At 41.3% G+C, this 12,677-nt stretch overlaps 1 protein-coding gene across 3 annotated transcripts in view; it reads right to left on the reverse strand.

Moving 5' to 3' along the window:
• LOC120528372 (zinc finger protein 567-like) overlaps nt 1-12,677 on the reverse strand; it is a 35,901-nt gene that overhangs the window by 12,277 nt on the left and 10,947 nt on the right. Inside the window, exons 1-2 of one of the 3 annotated variants that reach the window (XR_005633499.1) lie at nt 1,668-1,970; nt 1,177-1,287 (exon numbers count right to left, since the gene is read on the reverse strand). Coding sequence is in view for 1 of the 3 variants with exons in the window: in XM_039752526.1 (XP_039608460.1) it covers nt 8,286-9,076 (791 nt within the window). In the remaining 2 variants the exon portion in view is untranslated. Of the gene's footprint in view, nt 1-1,176; nt 1,288-1,667; nt 1,971-4,938; nt 9,077-12,677 lie in introns of those variants that run through there. The other 2 variants (XR_005633498.1, XM_039752526.1) reach the window with 2 other exon arrangements.

A 12,677-nucleotide genomic window follows, 5' to 3' on the forward strand; every position in this document is an offset into this window, starting at 1 on the left:
AAAACATGGAACAGTGGTGAACCTTCCCAGGAGTAGCCGGCCGACCAAAATTACCCCAAGAGCGCAGAGACGACTCATCTGAGAGGTCACAAAAGACCCCAGGACAACGTCTAAAGAACTGCAGGCCTCACTTGCCTCAATTAAGGTCAGTGTTCACGACTCCACCATAAGAAAGAGACTGGGCAAAACGGCCTGCATGGCAGATTTCCAAGACGAAACCACTGTTAAGCAAAAAGAACATTAGGGCTCGTCTCAATTTTGCTAAGAAACATCTCAATGATTGGCAAGACTTCTGGGAAAATACCTTGTGGACTGATAAGACAAAAGTTGAACTTTTTGGAAGGCAAATGTCCCATTACATCTGGCGTAAAAGGAACACAGCATTTTAGAAAAAAAAACATCATACCAACAGTAAAATATGGTGGTGGTAGTGTGATGGTCTGGGGTTATTTTGCTGCTTCAGGACCTGGAAGGCTTGCTGTGATAGATGGAACCATGAATTCTACTGTCTACCAAAAAATCCTGAAGGAGAATGTCCGCCATCTGTTCGTCAACTCAAGCTGAAGCGATCTTGGGTGCTGCAACAGGACAATGACCCAAAACACACCAGCAAATCCACCTCTGAATGGTTGAAGAAAAACAAAATGAAGACTTTGGAGTGGCCTAGTCAAAGTCCTGACCTGAATCCAATTGAGATGCTATGGCATGACCTTAAAAAGGCGGTTCATGCTAGAAAACCCTCAAATAAAGCTGAATTACAACAATTCTGCAAAGATGAGTGGGCCAAAATTCCTCCAGAGCGCAGTAAAAGACTCATTGCAAGTTATCGCAAACGCTTGATTGCAGTTATTGCTGCTAAGGGTGGCCCAACCAGTTATTAGGTTCAGGGGGCAATTACTTTTTCACACAGGGCCATGTAGGTTTGGATTTTTTTTCTCCCTAAATAATAAAAGCCATCATTTAAAAACTGCATTTTGTGTTTACTTGTGTTATATTTGACTAATGGTTAAATGTGTAAGATGATCAGAAACATTTTGTGTAACAAACATGCAAAAGAATAAGAAATCAGGAAGGGGGCAAATAGTTTTTCACACCACTGTATTTAAAAATCATTCACAAGAGCAGCAGACAAACTCCCTCCGCTGTGCTACTGCATGTCCAGCACGACGGGCTCACCGTGTCCTTCTTTATGGTGTGTGTCACCAAGAAAGAGCTCATCCTCCAGAGCCACCAGTCATGTCTTCATTTAGATAAATGGCTCCAAAGAAAGATGAGGTGCGTCATTTACTACAAAAAAAGAGAGAAAAAGAAGCGCGCTCTTTGTTTATCTGGTGACGTTAATCAGGTACATTTTCTGTACATCCCAGTACAACCGCAGTAACCATCGAGCTACCAGTAAGACTTCCATTTGTATGTGACCTCAGTACTCAGACGGGGAAGAAAGAAGAGGATTTGGTTTTCTAGTTTTTCTTGGTTCAGAAGTTAAACTCTGTATTCTGTAACAAAGTTACCCCTCAGAATTAATGATTTAGAAAATACGCCACGAGCTGAAAAAGAACGGGAAATAAACAAATGATATGCACTGTAAAATAAAACATGAGGACTGTGTAGAATAATTACAACTGTGTAGAATAATTACAACTGTGTAGAATAATAAATAGCTTTACCTTTTACTTTGTCACTGAACTTGGCTTCAACGTGCAGGTCTGTCATTTTGAGCGCAGATATACTGCAGCGTCGGCGCCGAGCACCGCAATGGACGGATTCTCTGCTCTTCACGGGGATCTCTGAAGGGCTGCTTGGCTTTTACCGCACTAAACACCTGCGTGCGGAAGGGTATTAGGGCCACGAAGAAGAAAAAAATAAAAATAAAAATAATAAGGAGACAGTGAAGAAAAGAAACAAGTGTATGTCGAGATTACAGTCAACATGTCCACTTTATTCTCGACAGCGATCACCACACAGAATCCATTCACTTTATGATATTCCTCCTCTCTGAACATTAAGAATGCTAAGATAAATACTTGATATCATTTAATAATGAAATTAATTAAAGCGTGTAATAAACCCTTGGGGGGTTACGGTGGCGTGGCGTTTATGCTGCTCCCTCAAGGGTCCCAAAGTGTAAGTCCAGTGTAGAGAACCTTAATGGCAGATGTGACGAGTGTATGACTGGCCACCCTACTGGTTTAACTGGAATATCGTGTAAATGTTGGGTTCGTGAGCTGGTGGTCGGAGACACGAACACAGAATTCAATGGATGTTCTTCTCAGTGAGATTTCTTTATTGCAGGAGTGCTGTCTCTGTCTGACGTACCAAACCACCCAGTTCTTATCCTTCCTTTTTCTTACTCCACATAACCAATCACCACACGATAAACGTCTTTGTGAAAGTAAAACTAGCTAAAAACCCAGGACTCTGAGTGTTCGGAAGTTTGAAAAATACTCGTTAATCAGGTTTAATTATGCCATCCATTCAATGCTCCGCCCATCCCAGAAAGCATTGCATGCGAGGCAGGAACAATTCCTGAACGGGGCGCCAGCTCATGGCAGGGTGAACACGAGCAACACATTTACACCAGGAGGCAATTTAGCTGCACGAAACCCGACATCCTACATGACTTTAAAAGGAAAATGAAGCACGCCGAGCAAACCCACCAGAAAAAGCTCGCAAAACTCAAGGCAGGGAAAACCCGGGACCCCCTTGCTGCGAGACAGCAGCACAATCTCCACGCCACCATGCCCCCACATATATAATACACGCTTTATTTCATTTCATCATATACATGATATCAAGTATTCATCTTAGCATTCTAAATGTTCAGAGAGCAGGAATATCATGAAGTGAATGTGTTCTGTGTGCTGGTCGCTACCTGCGCCTCCTTTCAGTGCAGAGGAAATCCAAGATCGTAGCGATTAACAACTGGCTCGGTGAACACTTCATACAAAGCATCTGGAGTGCCGTGCGAGGGAAGAAAACACGCCAGACAACGTCTTCATAATGCAGGCGAAAACTACTGACTGTTTACTGAACGGCCTTAAACTTTATAGAACTGTCACCTCGGCACTCATTGTTAAGGGGTTATGCTGCCACCTTGTGGCAGACACCATATAAACAGATTGTGCGTCCTGTTGGCAGTTGACTGTTAGAATAAAGCAGACAGAGTTCGCTTGTGAAAAACGGCTCCGCGTGGTCGGTACACACAAACAATGTGCCGACCTCGGACTGTCTGGCTGTGCACTGTGGAGGCGGCCAAGACGGGGGCGGCAAAGGAGTTCGTGCTGCGGAGTCTCACTAGTGATGGGTGAGCCGGGGAGACAGAAGGAGGCGGGCTGGGATCACGTGACGAGAGACCAAGCATTTGTAACCTCTGTTTTAATGGATTTATTTTTTATGGATTTTATGCCCACCTTTCACTGGTTTTAAGGATTTGTGTATTTTTTTGTAGAACACTGCACATGTGGACACTTTTGATTTTATTTTTGACTGTTTTTCAATAAAAGCACTCGAGCACTTTCCGCCATCCCCTGACATTTGAGATTTGTCCGCTCATCTCGGTCATAACTATCGACGGTGTTGGTTCAACAGACTCCTATGTGGGAAGAGGGAGTCTGGAGGGGCCGGCGTCATCACAAATTACATACTGAAGGCCACATTAGAGGCCATGTTAGTTCTCTTTATTAGTCAAATTGTCCATCCCATAATAACTTCTCGTCTCCTGCTTATCAGAGTTGTGTGAATGTTGTTGGTAAGGAGAATCAACTGACTGATGTTAATCCGCTCAAATAATGAATTTTTGTTTTTGTCTTTGTCCATGCCAGTAATTTATTAGATTATTCAGTAAAGAGCCCACCTGTTAGACTCTCTTAAGGTAACTGAAGACCACTCAGTCTAAGAAACAGAATCATAGGATTCATTCATAAACACAAGGATTGTAGAAATGTGAAAACTTCTTAAAAATTGACAAGAGACAGACAGGCAGACAGACAGACAGACAGACGTAACACACAGCAGGCGCTCGCTGCTCACGGCTCCTTCACAGTTTTTTAGATTTTCTTGGTTATTCAAGTCATTTTATCTCAGGATTCAAGTCTGTTGAACAGGCTCGTCTACTCCTGCACCCTACGATTAACAACCACAGATCCGAGTCACACAATTGGGTATAAGTGATGCCCTGATGCCAGTCCCTCTTTAATAACCCACCTCAGACTCATTCCACTTAAGTATATAAGAGTGACCCCTCCAGCCTGTCACTTCTCAGTGCCCCACATGGACGCGCTGTCACCAGCACTAAAAAATGGACAGATGTCTCAGAGACACATGAAGGCTCGTATAACATTTGGTTTTATGCCAGTTCCCAACCAAGGGGGTCTTACTTCTGCCGCCCTTGCTCTTCTGTAGCCAGCAGACACACCACATGCACTTCAGATCAGGTCATCTACCTCAACCTAAACATATGCAGGCCTGGCCAGTACTTGGATTGGAGACCATCTAGGAAAAGCTTGGGAGTCTGCTATAAGAGGTGTTGGTGAGGCCAATAGGGGGCTTACCTGGTGGTCTTAATGTGGACCCCAATGCCCCAGTGCAGTGATGAGGACACTGTGCTGTATGAATGGTGCTGTCCTTCAGATGAGGCATAAAACTGAAGTCCTGACTCTCTGTGGTTACTAAAGATCCCTGTGTGTCCTCCATAAAGATGTCTTTGCTAAATTTACCTTCAAGGCCTTGTCATTGTGTCCCCTTAATCGTCCCCTCTATCTCATTAGCTGTTTCTATCACCACTTCACCATTTAATAGCTCATGTGTGGTGAGCATACTGGCACAAAAATGTCTGTCGTCACATCATCAGGTGGATGCTGTAAATCAGTGGTGGATAAAGTGGCCCCCCACTCACTGTGTAGAAGAGTTTTGAGTAGTGAGAAAAGCACAAAAAAAATATAAAGAATTATTTTTATTATTCAAGTGTAACCTCTCAGTGTTGATAACACCCTGGTCAAGAAAGCAGTCATTTCCAACATCCGTTGCCCTAATATTTACTTCAGTCACTCAAGAAACAAAGCCAAAGTACATCAGTCCCTGTCTGTGCCTCACAAAGTGGTCCTTCAAGCCGGATAGTACTGTACATTGGTTGCGCTATGGCTACATCTAGAGATTTTTACAGTGAGACACAGACAACAAATCCTTGTCCAAGTCACACATGGCATGTGCCAGCTTACTTGGAGGACTTTGTGCAGCCTGCACCAACACCTGTGCAGACATCGTTTCAGCCGCTGCCACTGTCCTCCATTTCTAACTTAATTCTGCATCAGCACAACCAAAGGCAGCCTCCTCTGCACATTTACACTCCTACTGATCCTAGTGTGCCTGGATTAATGGAAATGGCAATTGCATCATCATATGGCATACCAAAACCAAAGTTAGCAGCCTTTTCTTAAGGCAAAGAGAGTGACTTTCTCGTGCTTAAGACAGCATTGGACGGTATTCTTGGTCCTCATCTCCATTTAACTGAAGATTATAAGTACCAAATATTGCTGGATCATCTAGAGCTACCCACTGCTTATCAGATTGATAAAAGGTATGTCCATCACCCATTCCCATACACTAGTGCAATGCAAGCTTTAGAGCAAAGATATGGTCAACCAAGACAATTAGTTCAATGTGAATTAAAGTCAATCCTAAACACTCCAGCCTTATGTCCAGATAATGCTCACTGCTTTGAGGATTTTACTACTGCTCTAAACACTTTGGTGGGCATGCTTAATACTATGGATGGGCCCGCTAGAGCTGAACTACAGTGTGGATCTCATGTAGATGCATTGCTAGCTAAACTACCTGCGAACTATAGAGACTCGCTTATTGAACACTGCTTTAATAAACACATTATCATGAGTGGCAGTGCCAGAACATACACTCTACCAGATCTTGCAGAATGGCTTGACCGGAAAGCTCAGGCCATACAGATATCCAGATGTGCAATGGAAGCAGTTAAAGGAGAGCCTTACCGAAGAGAGCACAAGCTCTTCAAGTTTACCAAGACCAAAACAGCCACAGTTCTTATAGGAAATGAGCAGCACATGCCTTCTGCTTCAATGTCCTCTGCTCCATCAACGGACACTAAAGCAACAAGTACAGCTACAAAGCGGGTCTGTTTTAAACCATTTTGCCCTTGCTGCAATAACCGTGAGCATTACCTCAATGCTTGTGAAACTTTCAGCAAATTGAGCCATACAGAAAAGGAGAAATGGGTTATGGAACAAGATAGATGTTGGAGGTGCGGCCGAGGTCACAAACAGGATAATTGTACACTTAAGAAACCCTGTGCAACACGCGGAGGTCAACATTTACCTGCACTTCATGACATTGTTTCTGCTACAGAGAATCAGAGCATTCTTACAGTAAACACATTGTCACCTCGTTTTCATGTCGATCAAATCAGCCATGGTCATGTGGTGAAGATACCAAGGGAAGAAGCTGAGAGATCTCTTTAATCATGGTATGTTCCACACCATATTGTACAGCACAATGGCAAGGCCAGGGTTGTGTTCAACTGCTCTAACAACTACCAGAAAATTAACTTAAATGACAACCTTTTGCCTGGACCAACATTAGGTCCATCACTACTTGGGTACTGCTCAGGTTCCGAGAGCACAACATTGCCATAAGTGGAGATATATGGGCGATGTTTCAACAGGTACAGTTAATTCCAGAAGATCAACCCTTGCTACGTTTTCTTTGGCGGAACTTGGAAAGAGAGCGCATCCCAGAAATCTATGAGTGATTGACTGTGTTGGCCCTTATACAATCCGTATTTGCAGAAGACATTAGAAAAGGTGGGGTATAATATTCAAATGCCTTATTACAAGGTGTGTACATCTGGACCTGCTAAGCAGCATGGATACAGATTCATTTTTACTTGCAGTCAGACGTTTTGGGGCAAGAAGAGGGAAGCCTTATGAATTCCTATGTGACCGGGGCACTAATTTCAGAGGGGGTGATCGGGAACTCCAGGAGGCCTTTGCTGCATTGGAACCAGATCTGAAACTGAGTAGCTAACCAAAAAATTAAGTTCATGTTCATCATGTGACATCCCAGAGACGGTACAAGTTCATTACTACTCAGATAAGGCCACATCTCCAAAGCTCCGAAACAAAAATATTCTCCTCATTGTCAGTGGCACATCCTTGTAGTTGGCACTACACTGTGGATTTGATTTGACTTCTCCATTTTTTCATTATTACATTGCACTTTTTCAGTTGTGTTCAGTCCCTGTGTGGCCGACGTACTCGCAGTACAGTTTGAGTCCTTCATGAAATCTTACGTGTTGCTGATGATGGCTGATAAAGGAGGACCACTTTCTACATTCAGAACAGCTAAGAGGCTTACCACAAGTAAGTCAGTCATTGACGAATATGAAGGCTACTGCTGCCAGAAAAGCATTAACCACATTTAGGACAACAATGAGGTTTTTCTTGCACCTATAAGTTGTTGAAGAAGATTCTTGCTGTTTGTGAAATGTGTGTTGTATTTCAGTGTGAATTCATATGTGGCTCTGAGGTGACCTTAAATCTAGGAACTGTTTCACACTTTCAGTGTTATCTCCACTGTTTTTATAACTTATTAGCTACTTTCAACTGGAGTCCTTTACAGCATTCATAAAATTTATCTTCAATTGTTTTCATTGAGGAGCCAATAGAAAGATCATTGGTCATTTCTGGGACAGGCTTTACTCCAATATGACTTTGTGTGTGTCTCTGAAAACTTCTTCTGGAAGAGAACCCTTTACCACATTCAGAACAGGTGTACTGTTTCTCTCCAGTGTGGATCCTTCTGTGGCACCTAAGTGCGCTTTGATGTGAGAATCATTTGCCACATTTTGGACAGCAATAAGGTTTCTCTCCACAGTGAATTCTCATGTGATCTTTAAGAGTTCTGCTGTCTGAGAAAAGCTTGCCACAGTCAGAACAGTGTTGTTTCTTACCAGAATGAATTATTTTATGAAAGTGAAGAGAACTATTATAGGAGAATCACATTCCAACATTCAGTACAACTGTAAGACTTCTCTCATGATTACACAGAGAATTGAGGCATGAGAATCGTTTGCCACATTCCAAGCAATGGTGAGGTTTCTCTCCTGTATGAAGTCTGATGTGACTCTGGAAGGTGCTTTGTTGGGAGAACTTCTTATCACTTTCAGGACAACAATAAGGTTTGTCGCAAGTGTGAGTTCAGATGTGGGACTGAAGTACAGTCTAAGAATCGGTTCCCCATTCAGAACAGCAAAAATATTATTCTCCAGTATGGATTTTGGCATGTCTATGAAGACTTCTCTTGTTTGCATAACATTTACCACATTCAAAACAGACATACTGAATTTTCTTTTCAGTGTGAGTTTGTGTGTGTACTCGAAAACAATTTCTGTTAAAAAACCTTTTTCCACATTCAGGACAGCAATATGGCTTCTCTCCAGTATCAAATTCTGTATGCCTTTGAAAAGTTCGTTTGTCAGAAAACTGTTTGCCACAATCTGGACAACAATAAGGTTTTTCTCCTGTGTGGTTTCTTCTGTGCGTCTGAAGATTGCTTCTATTGGAGAACGACTTACCACACTCTGGACAACAATGAGGTTTTTCTCCTGTGTGGATTCTTTTGTGCATCTGAAGATAGCTACTCGTTGAGAACGACTTACCACACGCTGGACAGCAATGAGGTTTTTCTCCTGTGTGGATTCTTCTGTGCGTCTGAAGATTGCATAGATACGAGAACGACTTACCACATTCATGACAACAATATGTTTTATCTCCTGTGTGAATCTTCATATGCTTATTAAGATCACTTTTGTGTGTGAATTGTTTGCCACATTCCAAACATTTTTTTCCAATATGAATTTGGATTTCTTTCTCCACATGCTGTCGATCAGCTGTCTGTGTTGCTCCAGTAGCAGGGAGAAAACTGTACTGCAAAAAGGCTGCTGTCAGCTTCTCTGATCCATTTGCTGATTTCTTCATACCTTTCTCTTTGTGTTGAGGAGAGGGCTGACCAAATGAAGGTGGAGAGAAGTTTCCATTCTTCTGTAAATCTGAAAGAACACAAACATTTTAACTATTGCTTTTTCCCCTGACACCTTTATCCAAGGCGACTCACAACATTTGATACACAATTGGTTACATTTCTCTTGTTTTTCCAACTGAAGCACAGACAGGTCATGTGACTTGCTCGTGGTCACATGGTGTAAAAAGCTGAATTTGAACCTACAACTTCAGGGTTTGATGTCCAAATTCCTAACCACTACCCACCTTTTAAAATAAGAAAAAACAGTACAAGTAAAGTGGTGGCACACTGGTTGGAGTTCCTTCCTCCCACCGAGGTGCCATTTATGGTCTGGCCACTCCATGTGTGGTCTTTACATATTCTGCTGCTGTCTGTTCAACTTCTCCACCTTTCATATGTAAAAGACAGGCCTGATCTGATCAATCGATCACAAATCAAAATCAGCAAATTTTCACTGCCGCCGAGACGAGCTGCACCGTCTAAGACTTCTGGCAATGAAAACGTGCTCACATGAATTACAGTACATATGGCTAGTAACATCAGTATTTTACATTCTAACACTGCAGGAGACATCGCAGTACAGTACAGTGATCTCTCGCTATATCACGCTTCGACTTTTGCGGCTTCACTCTATCGCGATTTTTTTCTCATACACGCTTACGTCACTACGCATGAGCTTTCTGAGAACTTTTATCTAAGCCCTACGATGGCTCCTAAACGTGCTGCTTTTTCTAAGCCTTCTGACAATAAAACTAAGTGCTGGAGGAAGATGCTTACTATCCAGGAGAAGGTGAAACTCTTGGATATGATTAAAGATGGCATTACCCTACAAAAGCCTCTTCACGCATAAGAAAAGACAGCACCAGCAACTCCCTATCAAGATGTTCTTCAGCCTCGCACCCAGACACCCACTGCCTACTCCTAGTACTTCTTCAGCGGAAGAAGACAACAACGCACCTGCTGAAGATACCGCACCACCTCTGAAGACTCTCCTACCGAGGTCGTGCCTTCATAGGTTAGTGGTTGTGTGTAAGAACTGTGTGTGTTTGTGTGCAATTAAATGTACAATACAATAATCTACTATATAAAAGCGTTCGGGATTGTCCTTGTGTCCAGTGAGTGCAAAGCGTAGCGGTATTCCGCTTATTACAGACTTACTACTTGTGGCTTGAGGTACGAAGTGACGCGATGTGAGCAGAGTTCTGGTGCTCTCATCGTTCCCTTGCTTTTGTGCGCGATGCACTGGAAAAATTGGACAAAATTGTCTCTGGAAATAATTAATGTTGATGGAGTACAAATGCCTCACCGCGTAGTAAATACTGTATCAGGGGAGATGGTGCTTGCTTATTCTCATCTATAGCTTATTTAGTGCATGAAACTCCATCTTTAGCGGTACAGATTCGGGCTGACATTGTACGACTTTGGACAGGCACTTGAGGGGATAAAAAAAAATGTCATGTCTAGTCATAAACAGGTTTTCTATACTCTAACTGCGAAAATATTCGATTTATAAATAAAGAATCCTACTTCGCAAAAATTCATTTATCACGGTAGAGTCTGGAACGGATTAACCGTGATAAACGAGGGTTCACTGTATACAGGTTTACCTTTACACTCTTTATTTTTAGGTAATGTATTAAGCTGAGTTTGAAATTAAATTAAAGTGTTTTGAGGGGATATTTAGGGTTTAAACTATGAAAATAGGCATTTTTTTAACCACATCCAAAATTCGCGGGTGCTCTAGGAACAGAACCCTGCCAAATTTTGGGGGTGAACTGTATATGAGTAACTCTGGTATCAATTTTAATAATAGTTTATTAATTTTTTCATATCCTTTGGTTTTCTGTAAATTATCTTCTAATCGGTTCCTTCAACTTACTTGTTTTAGTTTTTGTCATTTTTGTCCTTTGTTTGTTTACTGATTTATTATTGATATTTTTTGATTTTATTGTACAGCACATTGGTTAACACTTATGGTGTTTTTAAATTGTGCTTTATAAATAAATTTTGATTTTAATTTGATCTGCTATGAATATTTTGTCACCATAATAAGTTTCAGGTTACTTTCTGGCTTCTGCATAGCCTTCCCTTGGTGGCATTTGGGCGCAGCCTTTAGCCATTTTTGATGATGACCTCTAGTATAGTGGATCAAATAAAGTAAAGAACTCATGTTAGAGCCAATCTTAGAAAGATAAATAAAGCTTTAAGCTAAACTCACACTGGTTTGCTCAACACTAGTTACAGGTAAAAATTCTTAAATAAACTACAGAAAGTGTATTTTGCAGCTATTCTTTGAAAAAAGTTTAAAACTAATTAATAGACAATTCCCTAAGGTTTAGTGAATAAATTAATAACTGTTCCTGAGGAATATAACTAGTGCTTAAAAAGAAACCGAATTAAAAATAAAATATTAAAAAACTGCTTGAATAACATAAAAAAAAAATAAAATAATAGTGGACACAATTATAGGATTAAAAACCTCACCACTAGGATTGGGCATATGGGACCTGATCATGTCTGAAGGTAATACGGGACCAGGACTGCTGTTGAGGCCCAACAAGGTCCAACCCTCACAGGATCCCATGGCCGCCCCTGATGTAGATGGGTACAGTGTGCAGACTTCAAGGTTAGAGAGAGTATAGGAAGCTGGAAACTGGCTGGGGAATGAAGGTAGGCCTTACAGGGCAAGACTCCCTTAAGAACAGCAACCAGAACTGGAAGCACTCCATGACCAGGAGAGAACAGGGCAGACAATGCGTTACTTCTATTATTTATTTTATTTATGTTCATTTATTTTATTGGTATTTATGTTATTCATGTTAATTGTATGTTTTTCTTTTATTCTATTATTGTCAAGCATTTTGGCCACAGCATTCCTATGTTGTTTTAAATGTGCTATATAAATACTTTTGACATTGACTTTATAATACGGACAGCAAGAAACCCAAAGACTTACTGTGACAGTAAAACAGTGGAATTTGTAAGCCTGGACAACCAGCCACTTTCAGTTCTGGAAGAGGTCACCTTCTAGATCATTTTGTTCTACGATTCCATCTGCCAGTGAGTGTTTGTTGACTGATTTATTGGTACAATTAATTAACCAGGCATTAGATTTTGTGACTAAAATCCCTTTTATTAGCCTTTCAGTGAATGTGGAGGTAGATGGGAGGAAAGGGATGCAGAGTTTTACTGAGCTGGTTCATAAATATATAAATCGTTATCAAGTGGACATCGATTAGTTAGAAATTGTAATCAGCCCTCTTATTGGCTTGTTGGGTAAAATGATACGAGCATAGTTTTTAAGCCATAAATAAAATACTAATTATGCATTATAAGCATTGAATATGAACAGTCAATATACAGTTACGAATTCTGTAAAAGATATTATCATAATGATTATTTTCCCCCAAATTAAACAATGGTACAAGGACACGTATTTCACAGATGATTGCAAATCTCAATCACATTAACTGCTTAGCGCCGGTGTCTCAACCACACAGACGCACTCGGAGCAACAGACAACAGCCAAGAGATCCAAAGAAACTGCCCACCAACAGAACTACAGAATTCATGAAGAAATTGTCAATAAAGATAAAAACGATATTTGAGTCAGCAGCATCAGAGGTGAA

This window comes from Polypterus senegalus, chromosome 4, assembly GCF_016835505.1.
Source record: "Polypterus senegalus isolate Bchr_013 chromosome 4, ASM1683550v1, whole genome shotgun sequence".
Lineage (NCBI taxonomy): Eukaryota > Metazoa > Chordata > Cladistia > Polypteriformes > Polypteridae > Polypterus > Polypterus senegalus.